Source organism: Rhamphochromis longiceps, linkage group LG13 (assembly GCF_057381845.1).
Source record: "Rhamphochromis longiceps isolate RC_006_pf linkage group LG13, R_longiceps_female_GT1.1, whole genome shotgun sequence".
In the NCBI taxonomy this organism is placed as follows: domain Eukaryota; kingdom Metazoa; phylum Chordata; class Actinopteri; order Cichliformes; family Cichlidae; genus Rhamphochromis; species Rhamphochromis longiceps.
Genome location: NC_140569.1, coordinates 21,628,079 through 21,650,176, shown reverse-complemented (window position 1 = coordinate 21,650,176; position 22,098 = coordinate 21,628,079). Strand labels below are relative to the sequence as shown.

Genomic DNA, 22,098 nt, shown 5'->3' with positions numbered 1-22,098 from the left:
CTCACCAGTTCCAGTGTTTCATCAAAGGTATGAGGTTCAGCTGCCAATATGGCAACACTTTCAGTCCCCAAACACAGAACTGGGGTTCTCTCAAATACTGGAGCTTGATGACTCCCTCCTCCCTCTGTTGCTGTCTTCATTAACCGCATTTCGAGATACAGCTTACATTAACAATTTAAGGTTCAAGGAAGCGGAATCGTTATACAGCCCTAGGATGTATAGTAAGTATACTGCATACTATTTTTAAAGCTTCCTGCTGACCAGGCCTGGTAACACTGCTGGCGCTCATAAGGACGTGGCCATGCCCGGTGTGTGTGCATGTCGGAAGAGACATACGCTCTGGTCCCACTCTGGGAGTTATAATTAGATCTACATTATCAGACTGTCTGTTCACACTGGCCCTTTCAGCTACTGTTTGGATGCATCATGAATCATTAGTCTAAGTGGTCACGCAAGATCTCAGTTCGATCTGTGTTTTGTGAAACATTTCATTCATCTGTAAAAGTTAAACACAATTTTTATCTCTCCCATTACTTATCTTACATTGCTCCTCATTTCTGTTGTGTTCATGTCCTTCATTTTTCTTCCTCCTGCTTTTCCGCACATCTCTTTTCTTTCACGGCCTGGCAGCGGGAAAGCCTATTCTCCAGCATGATTTCATCAGGCTCAGCTCCTTGACCTTTGTGCCATGCTGTAAATGGCAGCTTTCTTTATGAGGCCTGTGATGACTTTATTGAACAATTCACACACAAGGGCACGCGTGAACACAAACACCCACACACACCCACTTGTTCACAATATACATGCGTGCACGCTGCCATGGGATCTGTCCTTCACAGCCAGCTATAACTCTGACTTTTAGGTGCGTGCTGAAAATTCCAGGCCTTCAGAGCTGCTGAGCAGTTTTAGAGCAGGTGATCAGCATTCCTGCAAAAAATAAATCCAGGTTTCATGGGGACTGAAACGCAACCAAAGTTTATTCATATCATATTTATAAACCAAGCTGATAAACTTTCAGATCTGAGTCAGGACCTTGGAGTCAGTGGGCTGCTATTAATTGTGTGCAAATACATAATTAATATCTCCAAAAGTTGATTCTGTTCATCTGGACGCAGCGTTTTGTGGGAGAACAATTAATAGTTTTTTAAAGACCATAGCCCTTAGGTAAAGGCTCATGGAAACCAGCTGACTGTGATGAGCACACTGGAGCAGCAGGAGCAAATATTTTCAATTTCCAGCAAGCGGGAAATAGTACATTTGAATTTCACAACAATTTAGAGAGTGGTGAGAGAATCCATGAAATTTCAGTGAGAGCAATTATATCTGACAAGTAAACAAAATTAAATTGCAGCGATTCAAACAGCATGTTGCAAAATGCGTCAGTGAATGAAAAGCCCCGTGTGCGCACTGAAATTAGTTGTGCTGCTACCAAGTTTTAGAAATTTGGGACAAGAGTGTTCGACACCCAAGTCTGGGCAGTTAAACAGACTTTCTAAAAACTGGCCAGGCTTTACTGAAGGTCTTTTCTGTCAATGTAGTCGTTGTCTTTGTGAAAGTTAAACAAGTACCCATTATCATGGCGGTCACAAAGGACACTGGGCACTGAAGTGTAGTGAAGTCCTTTCACACTGTAACCGTTCCAACAATGTGTCAAAACAACCGCGCCGACGTAGCTCTCGCCATATGCTACGAGTACTGATCCGGGCCGTTCCTGACTCAGCTTTACCCCGTAGTCGTGGTTCATAACAGAAGAAGTGATCAGAGAAGAGTGGTGGGTACTGCTGCCATCATGATTAATACTGTGCATTAGAATTAACTGGACTTCTGTATCTGTATAAAACTGAAAAACTCTAGCTGAGCTGAGGCAGGGAGACATGAGTAAGCTGGTATAAGATGCTGCTCCTGAACTGTTTTGCTCACTCATGCTGTTAACTGCTCCATCATCTACTTAAGTAAAGACCTATGAAAAAAAATGAAGTCATGTCTGTGCAGCAGTAACATGCCTCATCTCCCATTGTTGGTGTGTGTGCGCACGTTTAGATCTCGCATGAATCCCTGGCTATGATAATGATACAGTGACACGTTTCACATAACTACCGAGAGCGAGGAGGACACACACTCCTACATGCGTGCACATACGTGTAAGAGTGTCAGTTACAACAACAGTCGCTGAGTTTATGAGCGACCTGCATCTGACAACTTGTCAGTAGATGTTGCAAAGCACAAAGCGTAGTCTAGGATGAGAGCTCGTGGCTTGTGTATGTGCACTCGAGTCCTTTTTCAGACTTAATCCTTCCACCTCCCTTGTTTCATCTTATCCCCTTCATCCCCCCTGCGCCAACATCAGGCTTTTCCTGACACAGTCCTTATTCTTTATCTTTTCAGTTTTTTATCCTTTCTTTTTGCTCCACTTATCTTCCGTCTTTCCTTCCTTCATTGTCTTTGGCTTTTTATCAGTCATCTTGCAGGGAAAAGGTAATAAAAGACCAACACATCGAAGGAACATTGCTCCGCTTTTGATATTTTGTTCTCTCACACCCTCCTTTTTGTCTTTTATTTTTGTTTGCTGCAGCAGACCTTATCGGGAAGATGGCTGCGAGATAAGGCCTCTGTGGTTCTTTGTAGTGAAATAATACGACAGGCCGATAAGGCCGGATGTGTGACTAGGTTCGCCACTGCCTTCTCCTCTTCCCAGGGTGTGCTAGGAAATCCCCAGTGGGGCTAAGAGATATCAAACCTTTTATAAAATGTCAACCCTACACTTCGGACACAAGCAGTGACATGTTTTCCAAGGCAACTGCGCAGCTTAAATTTTTGATAATAACAGAGACAGCAAGCAGCCACATTCTTTAAAAATGCATCGTTGTGCGCCTTTTTAATGTGAGCTGTGGTTGTTAATGACATGTAAAATGTGTGTGTGGCTGCTGCCAGACTAACAAGGCTAAACATTACAGATGTAATGGATGAAAGCAAACTATAAAAAAAGGTCTTGGCCTGTGCTTCGTGTGGACACAAACAAACTTTTCATTGCCATCTGTTTAATAGTGATGGAGTCACAAGTTCCTGGCTCATGCCATTACTTTGTCTCTAATCTGCAGCACCTATTACGATTTCATGAAGTGGTAATGATTATACAATTACTTCCAGCTTGGAAATACCATAATAATGGCTGCAATGACCAAGGTTTGCGAGTTTATTGAGTGGATGTTTATGGATTTAAAAACAAACACACACAGACTGGCTGACTGGCTGGCCATTGATTTGTGCTGCTACTGACTAAAGAAGCGTGGTGGGCAACACTGGCACTCAATAGCAGTTACATTTTCATATAAATAACAACAGCATTCTGGCCGTTAATTGCCACAGAAATGACTACATGGGTTAAAGAGTGGGCATAGATGGATATGGCATTGATTTGGGTGACTTTTTTTTTACGCTTTGTACTCTGAGGCATCACTTGGGTGACATCTCCAGCTCACTTTTTCTCCTCAACTGGCCTCGTGATAAACATGTTATGTTTGTATTCTAAAGAGGGCTGACAGCGCCTGCTTTTTGTTTTTTTCTCCCAGATCCAAACCTCTAACAACTCTGAATAGGATAACAAAGGAAAATGACTGGATAGATGGATCTCATACCACAATTAGAAAATCAATTACAAAACACATAATTCATAGTAACTCTCAGCTATAGTGTATACACTTTAAATGCTTTAGCTTTATACCTGATCAGATGTTGTAATGCTTCTGTGCTGAAGCCACATTAAAGCTTTGACTTCAAGTGTTAAGCGCAGTCTGGATCCAGCAGAGACATAGAATTCCCACAACAATTTTCTACATCTTTTATAACCCCTCCTTGTCAGACACAGGGCTATTTCACAAAATGCGCAAGTGAAATAAAGAGTTAAGGAGAGGGAGACACTTCAAGCATAACTGATTTATTAGGCCAAGTGAAGGGAGGAGAAGGAGAGAAGAAAATGATTTAGGCCTCACATACACTTTTAATTACTGTTGTCAAGGTGTTTGCTTCGCCCTTCTGGGAAAAAGCAAACCAAATCATCACTCATACCAACTACTTAGAAGACCCGCAAAACAGGCCATAAAGTTTAGCACCTCTTCGATAGTGCAACATTTACTGCAACATAAACAAATCCCAGCCTTCTCTCTGCGCAGTGTCTGTCTTTTCTCCCGAGGTAAGGCACGCTGCATGGCTGATAAACTGAGCAGAATGAGGCCACAAATCCAGGGGTGCCCTGCTCAACCTCGTGCGCTTACCTGAGGGATGGAAGAGGACAAAGGAACAACATGTGCCTGTCTGTTTGATCTCCCTGTATGAGGTGCGCTGCACATGTAGGCTGCTGACACGTCATGGATTGTTTGCTCTCGCACCAGCAGCCCTCACTGCACAGCAGCTCTTATTATAGCGGGGAGGCAGCCGAGAATGATATTCATTCACACGCGCGCGCATACAGACACGCGCACACATACAAATTTTCCTTTGATGAGGCTGTGGTATAAACTATCTATGACCAGAGGCTCACTTAGAATTCCTGTCTGCAACATTACACTCTTATAGCTGGAAGACAATAGAAGGCAGTGGCCAGACAGTCTGCCCCAAAAGCAATACCAATGAAGAAAATACACATCCGTCTTGCAATATTTAACTTGAATGTCAAGTGCTCCTCGGCATATACACCTGAAATTACAATAGCTGTGTTTCCAGGTTAGTCTTTAGTAATATTGACCGGCAGCAATAGAGGATATAGGAAGGGCCACTAAATCCATTATTCATAAATGAAAACAGGGGACAAGAGGAAGATGAGTGTTTCTGCTGACTATGTGGTTGCTCCCTCAGAAGTCTGAGACATTTTAAGAGCGGATACGGTTCCCCCACCACACTAACCCCAGTCAAGTTTGGTTTCATTTATGCTGATTTCCATATGTCCAAAAGATCTGTTTCAATCTATAGCTTCCTGCTGCTCAGTCACTCTAAATGTTTTATGAGCCTGTGCGGCTTGCTGGTGAAAGCAAACTGTAACAAAGGAGGATAATTTTCGTGTTCCTGGCACATACAAGATATCCAAACAAAATGATATATATATGAAATGGAAAGGGGAATACAATAATTCAAGGCTACAGTTATCTGAGCTAAACCACTAATAGCACACGCCGCTCTGCCTACAGTGCCATGCTGCAAAATGTTTCCACAGCAGCACATAATTAAAAACAGCATGCTTATATGTGTATTATATTTATGTGTGTGAAAGCACAACAGGCTGGCGAGAAGAACAGTGCCGCAGTGAAAAAAAAAAGGTAATTAAGTTGACCGGAACAAGGCGAGCTATCTGTTAAATATTCCATGCAGCCCCACACAAAGCACCATGGAAGCCATCAACAACAGGGCACCGACAACAATTACAGAATAATTAGCAGAGAAGATTTGTCTTTGCCAGGGATATGTGTAAGTAATTGTATAAGTAATTTTAGACTTGGCCCGGTCCAAATTGCCTTACTTGTGCTTCAACCTCGGTTAACATAAGTGGACTTAAAGGGCGTGCAGCGCAAGTGTGGCAACATCTCTAAAAGCGCATACAAACATGCTTGCATATGCTTCTAGAAATACATTTCCCTTGACTTTATAACAATGAAATCATACAGCCACTACTAAGTGTAATGACAACAGAAAACAGCTATTCTCACTCCATGTTCAGTCATTCCTCAGAGAGTTTTACACTGCTTGTCAAAAAGGGGGGGAAAAACTAGAAGACACTAATGCAGTGCTACAGTTATTTAGATTTATTCACACTATCCCTATTTATGCTTCATCATCTGTTACTGTTCAGATTATATTCGATGATTTACTTGTTGTAACGAGGCAATCAACATTCAAAGAATAACAATGTACTTCCTATAAAAATAAGCTCTACATGTGATAGTTTGGGGACGCTGAGCTACAGCTCACTGTAATGGAGCAAGAAAGAGAAGGCTATTTTTATCTCACCCCAAGGCTCGGGGCAGCTGTGTCAGAAGTCAACAACTATGGTGACTCCATGCTGTGGCACTCCAAAAAAAGAAACAAAACACACACACAAAACCTCATGCTTTAGCATACTGAGGTCTGCCTTTTAGTTTCTTTTTAAATTCTTTTTAAACTAAGCAAGAATCTTAAAATCTGAGCAACGTTTGAGGCTAAGCAGCCTGAGCGCTCTGCACAAATGTGCTCAGCGAGAACTTTGGAGAATAGCTGAGCCAATCAAAAAATGTTTCACACAGATAAAAACAAACACAATGTTGACACTTCTAACCTTGTAACTCCCCAAAAAGCGAACATGCCTAACAGTGTAACATTGACGATGAAATCAAATTTACCCCATGTTAGCCATGGCAATATTGTTCTGTATGAGGCAAGCCTAGAACATATTGATGTACAGCTTTGAGGATGACAAGCTGTGCTCGCTGTGATTTGTTACACTAATAAAAGTGAAGACACATTATTGTCCTGCCCTCTCAAATACACATACACACAGATCTTCCCCTCGCTCGCTCTCTGTCTCTCTCTCTCACACACACACACACACACACACACACACACACACACACACACACACACACACACACACACACACATTCATTCCTCTTCATGGACCACTTGGCTTTGTAGTGGCAAAGAGCTTGAACAAATTGAGAAATGATTGGAATTGAAAGATGAGTAATGGCAATTCTAGCGCTGTCTCTTCTCAATATGGAGATGATGAGATTTGATTCTTTGAGGTCAGGTACATCATCCGAGCAGAGTGGATGTCCCGTCTATGACTAAAAGAGATAGGGGGCCATTCGCTCTCGCCTACATCCTTTTGCTACAATCGGTCACAGCCAACATAAAATCAATGCCATATTTACCAGCGTATTACCATACTAATAACACTGCTCATCGCCACTTTAACAATTAAGGCTCAAAATCTGCATGCTAAATATATGCAGCGCCTGGGTTATTAGGCATTGCACTTTCTTACTGCCGTCTCCTCCCCATTCATGTTGGGGAGAGTGAATCAGCAGTAAATGATTCATTTCATTCCTTTCAGTGCTATCTCCTCATTACGGTCAGCAGTTAATTCACTATTACAGTGCCATTAGCCTAGCTTCGCCACAGACTGCGCTGCAACCTGCCAAACATACTGACAAGCAAATGGCAGTTCTGGTTTCACTGACACTTGGTCACACAAAGGGAAAGCAAGGAGAGGAGTTAGGCTGTGAGGGCTGATTCTGTGATTCTTGCTAGTCAGGCTTTTATTACAAGATCCCTTAAATAGGAGTAGTGGGAATGAAGGGAAACCTCCACAACATAAAATGGAATGTATCTTGAAACAAAAAGGTGGTCAAGCAGGCTGAAAAGAAAACTTTGGCCTTTTGCCATCTGTCGCATTGCGCTGATGATCCTCAAATTACACGCTCTGTTGGTTTTTGCTGATTCTGATTAATGTGGAGCAGGTTGGCAGCTAAGGCTGTCTTAAGATGTTGTCCCAGGGAGGCGGGGTAACTGTAGAATTAAGAGTGACTCGTGTCAGCACAAACCGTGGGAAGCAAAATCGCTTGTGATGAATGTGTTTTCTCCTACCCTCTGCTTGTTGGAGCATGACATTTAAATGATGAATAATGTCATGGGAAACGCATCTGTATTTGGATGACGTTTTTTGTAATTTTACAGATTTTATTCGGGGAAAATGCAGTTCCTTCAGTAACCACTTGAGGCATCATTCGAAAATAAGTCGATTATGACGTTATATGTGACATGGGAGTAAAATCTGGACCTCAAAGGCTCATTCATTCTGCTTTTACTTTAAAAGGGAGGAAAAAAGGAAAACCATCAAAAATGGTCTCCATAGCTTGTTTTTCTTTTTTCTTTTTGTTTTACTTCTTAACTCATCCAAACTTTCTTAAGGCTTAAAGTTTGCGGTGTTGACTGGCAGCTGCATGCAGACACAGGTGTGTGTAGCAGGCAGCTGTCTGCCAGACTTCACCTCCTCCAATTTGAGGAGGACCTGTCAACCGCATCTGTGATGTTGACGCCTTGAGGAGCATTTCAAAAGAAATTATTTTTAAAAATAAAAAATGTAAAATAGTACATCACATCCAATAACTCTGTGCTCCAGTGAGCGAAAATCTACTGTTGTGTGATTCACAGCCGAGGATGCATCTTGTTTCCTAGTGTTAGTGAATAAGAAGCACCGAGGCTTCGAATTGGAGAGCAACGGGGGGAATCTTAGTGGCAACATCTATTATGTCTTGATTTCATGTAAAGTTACAAAGAATCATGTTTGCATTTGTGCATTTTAAATAACAGAAATGGTATACTGCAGTTTTACATTTGAAATCATGTAATCTATTTAACTTTAAATCAGCTTAAAATGAACATTTTCACCACGGAGCTAAGTCCAGCAGACTATATTGGAATAGTTGCCATGGCAACAACAGTTAAAGTAAAGGCTGTTCAAACACTAAAAGCATCCACCATATGAAAATGATTTTAAAACCTTTAGCTGGACATGGAATCGCACACGCCTGCACACAAGTTGACACGAGCGTGTTCATTTCTTCTCCATTTCCAGTTGGTCCAACTATCAGTTGCTCAGTTGCTAATTATTGATATGCACTGACTGGGGAAGCAATGCAGGAAGGCTGTATACACAGAAATCCTGGGGGTATTGCATGCGGCTGTGTTCTATGTCTGCGCATAGCGAGGTAATTACTGGGTGTGAGACCTTAACACAACTGTGGATGAGAATAAGATCCCTTCCCTGGACATGTGTTTTAATAGGAGCATGGGGAATAGCGTGACACAGGCTCTCTCCTGAGACCTGCAGCACCTCTCCCAGGTAACAATCTCATAGCACCGAATGTGAAAGTGCAGTGTTCATCTAATGAAGCACACGATTGTGAATAATCAGAACTTTATAAGTAATGTGAACTCCAAAAGAACATATCAAAGTTGACGTTTTCCCACTCGAAGCTGAGATGCTCAGACAGTGTGCAAGGTAGTCTCTCTTCTCAAGCCATTTTACATGATTAATAGGGTAGAGAGCAGGAGTTGAAACTGCAATTAAAGGTGTCTTCCATCAGAGGAAGAACCCCCTTTCTGGTAGTCAGCTAAAGGAGGACCGAAGGGAGCAATGCTCCACTAGAGAAGTCATTATTTCTCCACCATCCTCTCTGCTCCGTGGAATATATTAACTTCACAGTGTTGCCGTCTTAGCCAGCGTGCCTTCATTGCCTGTTTTTTTTTTTTAAAAGCGATGCATGCAATTAGAAGTAGGAAAAGAAGAAAGCACTTGGAATAGTCCCCAACCCCTACACTGAGATTGAGTGCCAGCACAAAACAAGCTGAGTGGGCCCCTCGGGGCCCTGCCTGAGACTGAGGAGAGCCTCTGATAGTCGGTGTCACCGCTGCTCATTGACAACAACAACAACAAAAAAAACGCTACTGCAAAGCTTCAGAGTAAATGGTTTCCTAAAAATGTACAGATGGATTTCCAATAACAGACACCAACACCCCTTGTTTGTGCAGAAAAATAAATGGCACTTCCTTGACAGCGTAAAAGTAAAATGCGCACCCGCTTTAGTATTCTGTGCTGAAATTTCACAGCCATTGCACAGTAAACTGTTTAACAGAGAAAAGTATTCCATACCCATATCTTATAAACTTTGTTCCAATTCCTCTTCTGTGTGGATTACACCGTTGAATAGACCCACCAAGGATCATTACATCCGTAACTCCCTGTTTTGCATAATGTCATTGTGTGGATTTGACTTTCAGCTACAGCGCAATTAATTATATACATGGCTTCTTTTCCAAGCCACACTATCATGTACAGAGAAAATCTTACATCCATGTGGGATACTTGTTCTTGTAGTCTCATGAATACACTTCACCTTAGAAAACGTGAAAGGGATTGTGGAGTATCATCGTAATTGGTGAGACGGCAAGAACATTATTATGAATCTAGTCCCTCTTCCACGTGCGCTGCAGTAATAAGCCCGAGGAAAGTGATTGTCGTACATTTGATGGTTCGCTGACTTCACAGTCATTGTCTTTATCTGCATTGGAAAAGGCGAGGCGGGGGAAGGATCACACCTCCTTTGAGGTGCATTTAAATCATAGTCTCCACATTTTACTCAGAAAATTCCCTCTTGCGAGCGTGAGCTGAGATGGCGTCCTTCAAGCCCCGCTGGGTTTCCTGTCATCATGAAATGGGAGCAGGAGATTAGGAAGGGTGGGGGATGTAGAGGATGGAGCAGGAGGGGGGTAAATACTGAAATCTGGTCTAATCCCATCTCATACAGCTGAAGATACACTCCTCCGAAGACATTTCTGCTCAGAGCTGAGGTAACTGAAAGGAGCGAGAGGGATACTGTTGGGAATGGCCAATATATTGCAATATTGTTTCATTTTACAGCCTGATCCACTAAGGGTGCAGTTCAACTAGTTAAGGGTTTTGTAGGTGACACGCTGAGTGCTGCTATTCTTGTGAAGAAAAGCATCAAAGTGGCAATTTTGCACAGTTCATTGTGTTTAACGGAGCACTGTAAAACACGTCCTTTCCTCTGTAATTAATAAGGAGATGACAGAAGCGTCTAGATGGTTTGTTTCATAAGATGTATCTTTTTTCAATATGTCGTGATTTAATTTTCTGCTATTCTTTCATTTGGCTGCGTTTCAGAACTAAGGAAATAGACCTATATCACAATGCTATTCAACAAGTCTTTCAGAGGCAGATTTATTGGCTAATTTTAAGTTTAAACTGACATGTTAAAACATGTAGTTTTTTTTTATTCGTAATCAACATTTGACAAAACCCTATGGTCACGTTGCAGTTTAAATTATAAAAACCTGTAAACGCTACAAGTTATTTACTGCTTTTATGCCTCCTTCCTCTCTTTAAAGCTATTTTTCTCTCACGCTCATCTTCTAATGAAATGTGCAGAAATAAACAAATGAGCTTTCAGAGTGACTGCTGATGCGAGAGGAGAGGGGATTCTCACAAGCCACTGCCCCTGCTGTATGAACATGCGTTATAAACAATTTCTCCCTGTAAAATGTCATTGGATTGGTACACTCTTCCACGAGGAGGATGTGCATGCATCTTTTTGTAAGCTGCATGATCTTCCTGTCTTGTTATACAATGTGAGACTCCCCTCTGTCACCTCGCTTGTCGGTGAGGCTCAAGCCTATAACCTCTAGCATTCATCACTCGTTCACAGCGAATCTGAAACCTGGCATACACGCTGACGCTGTCGTCTTGTGTTTCCACAAGATGTGACCTTTGTCTTTCGGCAGAAAATGCACCTTTGTGCATTTCCTCCAGTGCCAGGAAGAGGAATGTTGTAATGCACAGCTTGGCGCATACGTGTATTAAGGGCTTATAACATGCTGGAGATTTCTAGTGAGTGCAAAGTGTTATATTATTTTAACCTGTAGCCTAAAGGTCCCAAGTTACGGTGGCTCTGAGAGGTCAAACAGTAACGTGTCACAAGTCACAAGCTAACATACACTTTGTATGAATTATACAGTAATATATGATCATATGTAGTCTAAGGCGCTTGGAAAGAAAAGCATCTGGACGTCTTTAGGTTACTTGAAGACGTTTCACCTCTCATCCGAGAAGCTTCTTTAGTTCTAAGAGAAAATGGGGGAGAGTCCCAGATTTTAGGCCCTGTGGGAGTGTCCCCAAGAGGGTTGTGGACCCCCTATTGATCCTCTACCTAATCACACAAGCCAAGGGTTGAAAACAGGTGTGGGTCACAATCAGCCAAGGTTTCAGGTGAACCCATTGTGAAGCCTAGCCCCACCTTATCATGTGATTTACTGAGATCAAATGGCCCAGAATGTGAGTGGCCGTCAAGGCGTCTGGGAAGGGATGTTAAAAATGGATTATAGATGGCAGACAGTTGGTGTCGTAAGCCCCGCCCTCTGTTCAAAGATGGTCGTTCACAGTTTCGCAGCTCCTTACACTACGATAACCTGGATGACTGAGAACCTTCACACACATGGATTGTATGATTAAAACCCACACCACCACACATCTTTTTTTCCCCTCACAACACGGATGAATCCTCCGTTTCTTTTTGTTCGTTTTTCAGCACGATCCTTCACATGTTTTAGTTTCTGTCACTTTCACAGCTGTTTCTTCACATTATTTTCTTTCCAAAAACACTTTCCTTGTGTTTTTTTCCCACTTCCTTTGTGGTTTACACATATTCTGTTGTGTTTTGTATGCTTTTGCAGCATTTTTCTATTTGGTGGTGTGTTCTTGGTGTGTTCCACCGTACTAAATAGCAGTACCACTCATTGTATTTAAACTGTAAAACATTTTGACAGAAAAAACACAAATAAGTTAGCAAAAATGATGTGCAAGTTAGTGGGTAGATTTCTATGTCTTAGGGGTCCAAAGATATTTTCATCGTTTAAATTATAGTGGAGATTTCTCCTGTTTTACCCAGTCTGATACAGTATGTCTCTGCTGCATGAGAAAAGGTGCTCAGAAAGCAGCAGAAGACGTGAGGACTGTGGGAGAGCATTTGCACATCCAAGTGAGCACATCTATGCCTTAACCATATTTTAATATATGTCCTTCTGAACATCTTGTTTCTGTTCCTATATGGCATTTAATGATGAACGGTCTGCATTAAACACCTTACATCATTTTAAACTGGACAGCTTCTTCTGGACTAGGGGCTAAAAACCATTTGTCCCCAAAGCTTGGGGAGAAAAATGTAACAACAAACAAAACAAAAACCAGACAAAACAGAAAATAACCCATGTCCAAGCACAGCAACTACGGGGGGGCCTCTCTAAAAAACAACATCATTGCTTCACTATGTCCTCGGGATAGGCCTGCTTATGTCACAGTTTGCTTACTGTAAGTGTGAATCTCACCTAGTGGGGTTGAGACAAACTTCAAGACCAATTTCATGTTTTTTTTGGGTTGTTGGTGTGTAGCTTTCACATGTGTGTACGTGTGAGCAATGTTCCTGTATGCTCCTGGCCAGCATCAGCATTACTGTCAGTAAGTGGGTGCTTGTGATAGGAAGGTCATGTGCTAGCCAGCAGAATTATGTCCAGGTCAGCTATGCACTGTATAGAACTGACCCTTAATTTGCCTCTGTTTCTGCAGCTGTCACACTCAGAGGCGAGGTGAGCAAACGTGGGCTCCTTTTTATCACACACATTAACCTACTGTTAGCTGTACACAACTACACACTTCTTTATAGGTTCTTAACTTCAACACAATTAATCCCCAATCCCCATTTAGGCCCCAGGAAACAGTTACAAGATTGCAGTCAAAAGCCCGTCATCGTGTTCATGTAGGATCCCACTTCAGTAAGAAGCCAATTAAAAAAAAGTAGGTTTTAGTAAGCTAGGTTTCGCCCTGTGACAGCTGGGATACTTCCAGCTGAAGAAAACATGGATCGATAGATGGATTGATGTCTTAGTGATCATCCTTTTTTTTTTTTTCATTCACTTCCGCTTATCCTTTTCAGGGTCGCGGGGGGTGCTGGAGCCTATCCCAGCTGTCATAGGGCGAGAGGCGGGGTACACCCTGGACAGGTCGCCAGTCTGTCGCAAGGCTAACACACAGGGACAAACAACCATTCGCACTCACATTCATTTGCACATTCACACCTAGTGACAATTTGGGTTATCCAATTAACCTATCCCCACAAGTTGCATGTCTTTGGACGGTGGGAGGAAGCCGGAGTACCGGGAGGGAACCCACGCAGACACGGGGAGAACATGCAAACTCCACACAGAAAGACCCCGGCCTGATGTTGGAATTGAACTCAGGACCTTCTTGCTGTGCGGCAACAGTGCTAACCACCGTGCCACCGTGCTGACGTCTTAGTGATCATTAATGTGAAAATGCTGTAAATGTGTACTTTTGCTCTGAAAACAAAGAAATAACATATTGTTGACTTACAATGTGGAGCTTCAAGAAGTCTCCAAGACCAGAGGAGCTATCCACCCTCACCAGGACAGCATCCTTCAGATGTGTGCTGAAGCCAATGGCTAGTCGGTCTGCCCTCGTGCTAGGACGGTCATTTGGTGGCCACGTGTATGTGATCAGTCCACCGTCTCGTCCAAATATGTATGTTGTTCCCGCTGAAAGAGATAAGACCAGAATTAAAGATGTTAATAGTGTGTTTCTTCTTTCATCCGTCTATCAGGCGTGACTCACTGACTGTCAACACGCAAACATTATTAACACAGTAAAGCCGGCATCAATGCCGTGTGTACAGAGCACCGTCAGTCTGGAGTGTTTTATTGTGCAGAGCGATGATTCTGCAAAGCAATGAGCAACATATCACTCTTGAACGGCTCTCAGCCCCGTCTGAAGTACACTCGTGTCAATTCATGAGTAGGAGAACGTTCAGCAAAAACGAGGGAGGCAGGTACTGGTTCTGATTTCCTCACAATCCTGCACAGTCACTCAGTTTTACCGCTACTGCCCGTTTCACCTCTAGAGGGAAGAGATACGAGTGAATACAAGAGAATGTGCGGCCGTGTCCCCAGTTCACAGGTAGCCAGCATGCCAAATGGGCACCTCCCCATCTCTCATGCTTCATTAGCAGCCTCAAAGGCAGATGGAGATAGCAGCATTATTGACTGGCTGGTCCAATTATGCCCTTCTTGTGACCTCCAAACCAGCCATTTCCTGTCGTGCTGCATTACCTTGTTGTCTTTAGCGGCTGCATAAAAGGGTTCAAACATGACCTAGTAGATGGAAGAGTGCTTCTAATTACTTAGCTATTCAGTGAGAAAGTGCTGTGCAGCGTTAAGCCGGTGACCTAGTCAAACTGATGCTTCGAAATGAGTCAATCTCAGCTAATTCTGTGGGATTCTGTTTACGTTTACTGTCATCCTCATGTTTTGAGAGTAAGACAGTGTTATAATCCATTTTTTTCCCCTTTTTTTCCAGGACGCAAACACAGTAAGGTTGTGAACAAACTTGGTTACGTGTGCACAATTGTGAACAAATAGGGCATGTGATTGGGAAATCAACGGCAGCGAGAAAGCCCGCAAATAAATGCAGCTGTCAGATTAGCATAAAAACTGCTATCTTAGTGAAAAATTAGACGAGGAGCTCTGTTAGTGTGCGAAGCATTTACATGTGGAAGTGTGAAAGAGAAGGAGAAGCCGGGAGAGAGTGCGAGCGAGGCAGAGTATGTTAATATTCATAGGGGCAGGGAGTTAAACAGCCTTAGCCTGAACAATAGATAATAAATCATTCTGACTGTAATTCCGATATTTTCTTGTAAACCAGTTCACGAGGTTATAAAACCATCGATACATTTTGCATTTTCTTTATAGATCCTGTTGTTTACTTTCTCCTAGCTCTGCTTCATAGTGCAGCGATTAAAGCGCATCAGTCTGCTCTCAAGTCCCGTTTTCCAATTTCATCCCCTCGTTTGAGTCAATACACACTGTCAACCATTAGCTAAAAAGAATTGCATCATTAATTAACAATAATGTGATTAACCAACGAGGTTGGGACATCGAGATCTATGGCGGGATTTATTGTTTTCATAAAGCATAACTCGCATTTGTAAAACTTAATGATATAACACTGTAAGCATTTTTTGTTCTCCTAATGGAAAAAGCGTTATGAAGCTTGATGACTTCTACAAAGGGAAAGACATTATGTGTGATGTATTTGCGAGGCGGGCTGCATTTCTTTTTCATGAAGTCTGGCGGCTACCACTGAAAAAGCTCTTCTTGTTTCACTAATGCATATCTGATGTTGGCCCAGTCACAGAGTAATCTTCGATTCCGTGTATCTCGCGCTGGACTGTTGTCACCGTCTCCGTTTCCCCCAAGCCACCTAACACTCGCTGAACGTTCCAGCTTATTATAATTAAGTGCTTTTAAACCATGTCAGTGCTGGAACTCATCGGGCCCTTAAGCATCTAATTCCCCCTCAGTCTATTCATATGATCTGACACCCACTTTCTCCCACTAAGAGCTTATTTACCGGTACTGTTAAAAAAAAAAAAGAGGGGGGAAAAGAAGTGCTTTTAAGCTAAGAAACACTCAAATCATGGTACCAAAGGTCGACAAAACTAACAGCTGAGTGGTTCCGAAACCAACATGCAGATAATAAGGTTGCCAATATGTGGTGAAGCAGTGTTAAATCCTTACAAGCATGTAAAACTACTGGGAAGTCCTTGGGGGACTGTTGAGGATTAAGATACACGAAGAAACATGGCTAATGCACACCTACACAGTTGTGCAATGGCATGAAATCAGCAGACACATGCCTCTGTAACTCCAGTGCTGGGGAGTAATTATGCACTGGCTCCATATTTGTTATTTGTGTTCTCTCCTGGGACACCGGAGCTGATATGGATCTGTTGTAGTCATTAGATACAGTGGTGTCCTGGATATTCTTCCCGTTTGTTGTCTCTTTAATTTGACAAGAGTTTCAGTTTATTCCCTATTCACCCACTGTTTAATGAAAAAAGAAATAAATAAAAAATGAAAGTACAAGGTACAGGTGCAACGGAGGTGAAGCTATGCACAATACAAGATCTGTGAAACTGAATGTAATCAAGATTTTCTTGTTTTACCTATCCCCAGAAGCATTAATGCATGCTTTCTGACATTTGTAGTCCTTTCCCCAGAGGGGTCACGCTGCAGAAACGCAGAGACGGTGTTTCTGGAGGTCTTACTCAAGGCTGCTACGGATCCTCGACCAGACCTCCAGGATGAACTCCTCAACCGCAATCTTCCACTGTTAAAGGATAATGAATTAATCTGTCCTCGTGTTGGACTACATTGAGAGCTGGCTGCTCTCTACTGTGTCAGTTAACATCAAAGAAGATAAACATTGGCAGATCAAACACTCTGCTTTCATTAAAAATGTAGCACCATCCCAGGAGTTCTCCTGCATTTGGCCTAAGAGGTGTGTGGGATAGTAGACTGTAGAATAGCAAACATGGCCTGTGTGTGTGTGTGTGTGTGTGTGTGTGTTAAGGCCCTCTTGGCTGCGGCTTCGCAATGTCTTCATCTATTTACACTGTAAAGAGGTAGCAGCATATAGCAAACTGTCCTATAGGCTCTGTATGTTCAGAAAGTGATGCAGTGTCATAAGAAGAGACAGGTGTGAGCAAACCAAAGCATCCTGGCTGTGTGCCTTAGTGTAGCAGATGTGGGAGGAGTGGATACGCAAAGCAGGCAGTGTGTTTGACTACACTGTTAGGCTAAGGTCAGGCCAGCAGACTGTCTTTCCTCTAACCTCCAACACTGCCATCACAAGGCGCCTCATATTACCGCCTCTGCCGAGAAACGAGGGAGGAATCCAATCATAATTACATAGTTGTGATGGAAATACGAAAAAGGAGAGATGACATTATAGATCTGCTTTCTGTCAGGACCAAACACTAGCGCTTCTCTCTGTTTGCTGCGATGGATTCCCGTAATGACTGGCGTGCAAAAATAGATTACCTCAGATTTGGAATATAGTGTAGCTGTTTGAAATTCTGATTTTTGATATTTTTTTGTGCATCCCTTGCATGGAATCCCAAAGGAAGAAAGTTTTTTTTTGTTTTGTTTTTGTTTAACATCTGTTCCATCATTTATTCATAAAAATAGATATCTATTTTTTGGGTGTGCTCATCCTCCTGGGAGGAGTGCTATTAAAAGAAGCTTAATGATGTGTATTGGTTTACCATTTCAGTTTTCACAGAAATCACTACCACGATTTATAAGGACACTTTTAGCCAATCCGACACTATCGGGATCTGGTAAAGGCCCTATCTCTGATCAATGCTCCTGAAGATTTAGCGCCGTGCAGGAAAACTGTGAGACAACAAGCCCCCTTCTGATCTCCTTTTCTCTCACTCTATTTTACCTTTTAGGACAATTAAATGGTCTAGTAGTTGAGGAGATGAAGTGGTAAATAGACTGTGAGGTTATGAACAGAACCTTTCAAAAGCATAGCTAATTAAATATCTTTTCAGCTGCATGTTCTAACTTGGCAATAATTACAAAGCTGCGAATTGCAAAGACAGTCGAGTAGGGGCACCATTCACACGGACTCAGTGTATAATTAAATGGCACATCACACTCCATGATCCAAAATAATGATGCCAATACCTCGTATCTATCAGTCAATCGATTCTTGTTTTATCCACGGTATTATTTTATTTATAGCAGCAGACAAAATGTATCAAATATTATTAAAGAGCTCTTGTGATGTGAACAGAAGAAGTGATTTAAATGTCAACGGATTATGTGTCTGAACTACAATTATATTTTTTTTCCTATTTGCCCGACTTGTTTACTTCAGCTGGACAAAGATATACTGGTCACAGCATTAGTATTAAGGACCTTTAACATTTATTCTTTGGCTTCATGTGGGTGCTATTATGAAGGCTCTGTAAGGCAATCTTTTCATTTCTACAGTCACTTCCTGTTATTTAAGTGAATGCGGATCAGCTTTTGTGTAATGAAAGAAGAGTACCATTCTTTTGGAACGTTTTACAGTAACAAAATTCTGTTACAAGTGTATTTATTGATGGAACTGTTGCTTTACACTTATTATTTTTATATATATTATTTATTATTACTGTTAGTAATCTGTAACATTTTTTAGTTGTCTGATTTTGGTGACAGCAACACTGTTTTCTTATGTATATAAATATATATCCTGCTGACATTTTAATTTAATGACATGTAAATTTTCCATGTAATTTTGTTATGTAGCCAGATGGGCTACTCGCCTTCCGTTGTTTTTCTTCTCTCATTCTCTCTCTCTCTCGCTCGCTCTACCACCCTCGCTCTCTTTCCACTGCACTCGCTCCTTGTATCAGGTGATCGGGTTAATTGGGAACCCACCTGCACATTGATTGCAGGGTGGCGCTAGCCTGTATAAAGCTAAGCCGATGTCTTGTTGGATTAATTCCTCCCGAGCTTCTGGTACGATACAGCAGTAAATGCTGGCGTACTGCGACGGACTGATCAGCAAGAGCCGATTATACGACAGCTACAGGTATGCTCTCGCTTAACCTTGGATTCCCTCCGAATACTGGAATTGGTGTTAATATCCTTTTCCGGCCTGTTGTAGCGCAGCAGTCTGTTTAATTCTGCCATTGCGGAGAGAGGTGTTCGTGGTATCTCCACCAATGAGAGTATAGTGCCTCCGGTCCTGGGGTAAGCTGTTAGAACTACTTTTATTAGCATTCATAGCTATAAGAGTTTAAGGTTACACTTATCTGTTTCAGGGTTCACTGCTGTACTCACCTCTCCATGGTAAATTGTCCAACATAAATTGGAAGAGTGGACTGCCTTCTCAGTTGCTGTTGTGAACTCCTCCTTGGTGGAGTCTGCTGTCTTGTCTCGTTTTGTCTTATCTTGTTTTTATTAAGTAGGCTTACCTTTTTTTTGGGTTCGCCTGGTGTTCTATTTTACCCTGGACTGTTGCTCGTACCCACACTTCTGTGATCGGGCTGAAGTGATTCTCTGCCCGAGTGTCGTGCTGGGACTCTAAATCGCCTGGGTGGCCGGTCTCAGCCGGTGGGGAGCCAGACCGGCCTACGCCTGAGAATAATTATTACCAGCACGAGTGGTAGTTTGACCCGTGGGGAATAAGCCTTTCCCGTGTGTGTGTGTGTGTGATTTCTTTTATTAAAGTGTGTTTTAGTCTTTTTATGATTTGTAGCGAGCCTGACGCTCAGTGTCCTTTTATTCTTTTAACATACTTTTCTGTGTTTTATTTCAGTGAAGGAGGACGAGCCAGTGGCCCTGGGACCTCAGGTGGTGGGTCGTTTTCACACTTTCTTTTGTACAGCACTGGGTGGTCTGCAGTGATTCTTTTGGTGTGATTTTCTTTTGGTTCCACGGCTGCTGGTAAGTCCAAGTTCCACGATTGTTTATTTTTACTGTAGGACACTGTCAATAATGACGCTACATCTTGACTTTTAATATTTTATTTATAAAATATTATTTATAATATTTTATTTCTATAAATAAAACTGTTTTAATATTGGAAGCCAACCTGCCTCAGTGTGCATCCTTGAATCTGTGCGGTCTTCTTTTATTCCTTTTATTTATTTTTCTTAAATATATTTCCTGGGGGTGTAATTCCCCTAGGTGGCGTTGTCAAGTTTATTTATTTTGTTCATAACCCCGCCGACCACTTGGTCACATACTTGGCGTTGTCGACAGGATGCACGTTTGAGGTAGATGTTTGGTTTTGTAAATTGTTTTATTTTTTTGCAACGAGTCTAGTTCACCTGTTTGAAGGCTCTATTTGTTTTAGAGTGTGATTATAGACAAGACAGCAGTATCCAGGTAGAAGGAAGAGTAATAGGATTTTAGCACCTTGCTGATTTAATTTTCTCTTTTTTTTGGGTCAAAATTTATTATGGAGGAAGAATTGCAGCAACTTAGAGACTTGGTAGCGCAGTTAAGGGCAGATAATGAGCAATTGCACCGGGATGGGGGCGCTGTGCTCGAGTCTGGTGGCGGGGCCGCGTCGTCCTCTTTCGTACCAGCTGGTTGCATACCAAATGTTGGTAGCCAGGCCGCCGTTACAGAGCGTCTGGTGGTGGTGCCTAGGGACCGTAAATGTCCCATGTTCAATGGTAGAACAGGCATCAATATAGCTGAATGGGTCGAAGAGGTTCAAGCATGCATGCGTGCCCGGCACCTGTCTGTTGCTGATCAAGCTTTCTTTATTTTTGACCATTTAGAGGGAGAAGCAAGGGAGGAGATCAAATTTCGCCCTAATTTAGAGCGAGGGGATCCTGCTCGGGTGTTGACCATTTTAAAGGAACTGTATGGCAATGCGCAGTCCTATGTCACTCTGCAGCAGGCTTTCTTTTCGAGGAGACAACGGGAGGAAGAGACTTTGCAGGAGTTTTCCTTAGCGCTAATGGCTCTGATGGAGCAAGTAAAACAAAGTGCACCTGATGGTATGCGTAACGCAGAGGTGCTGCTCCGAGACCAATTTGTAGAACATGTTGTTGATAGTGGTCTCCGCAGAGAGCTTAAACAATACGTTCGCCGTGTGCCCACTGCCACCTTGTTAGAGGTGCGCGGGGAAGCAATTAGATGGGAAAGAGAAGGGTTTTCAGGCGGTGTTCGCGACCGTGGCTATTCTCAACCATCGGCATATGGTTTTCAGTGTGGAGTGCACACTAGCCCTAGGTTCGCTCCTGTTGGTACACCCGAGTCCGAGTGGCGTGAGCTAAAGGAACTCCTAAAGCGCCAACAAGAGCAGTTAAATCGGCTCACTGAGACAGTGGCTTCTTTACAGAACCCCCGAAGAAGTGTTCGGCCTTCACGGGCTGGCTCGGTGATTTGTCGCCGGTGTCAGCAGCCAGGACACTTTGCTAGGGAGTGCACTGGGGAGCGGGCTTCACGCCGCCCTAGAGCAGGTTCTGATTCAGGCCCTCCTTATGCCGCAGTTGGCAATCATCTTCCCGCTACCCAGTCGGAAAACTAACGCCATCTGTGCTGCAGAGTCACAGTTCAGGTGGGGAGTTCACTGGCTCACAGAAAGATAGGATTGGCAGGCTAATTTCATCGTGTCCAAAGATGGATGTGCTTATTAGTGGGGTAACTGTCCCTTGTTTGGTGGATACTGGGTCCATGGTTTCCACCATCACAGAAAGTTTCTTTTTGGCACATTTTGCCCCTTGGGGACAAGAACGCCTTCAGTCATGTCATTGGCTACAGCTTCGGGCTGCCAATGGGCTTGCCATCCCTTACATTGGCTATTTGGAGCTCAGTGTACTCCTGTGTGGCAAGGAAATGCCCTCTTGTGGAATCCTTATAGTGAAGGACCCTCCTGGGGCTACGCCCTCTGTCCCTGGCATCTTAGGAATGAACGTAATCCGCCGCTGTTATCAAGAACTGTTTGGGGCTTTCGGTGGCTCCTTGTTTAATTCTCCTTCTGTGTCACAGGCACCGAGACCAGTTTTGGAGGCCTTACATCAGTGTCACCAGTCTGCAGCCCAAGCCCCAGAGGACCCTGTCGGTACCGTTAAGGTACAGGGCCCGCGGGCCGTGCGGATACCTGGTGGTGTTATGCAGCTGGTGGCCACT

At 42.9% G+C, this 22,098-nt stretch overlaps 1 protein-coding gene across 1 annotated transcript in view; it reads right to left on the bottom strand.

Moving 5' to 3' along the window:
- The window catches only part of LOC146655798 (neurexin-1a-like), a 282,074-nt gene that overhangs the window by 72,453 nt on the left and 187,523 nt on the right, over positions 1 to 22,098 (bottom strand). The window contains exon 18 of the mRNA XM_085428418.1: positions 13,970 to 14,151. Within this exon, the coding sequence (XP_085284544.1) occupies positions 13,970 to 14,151 (182 nt within the window). The remainder of the gene's footprint in view (positions 1 to 13,969; positions 14,152 to 22,098) is intronic.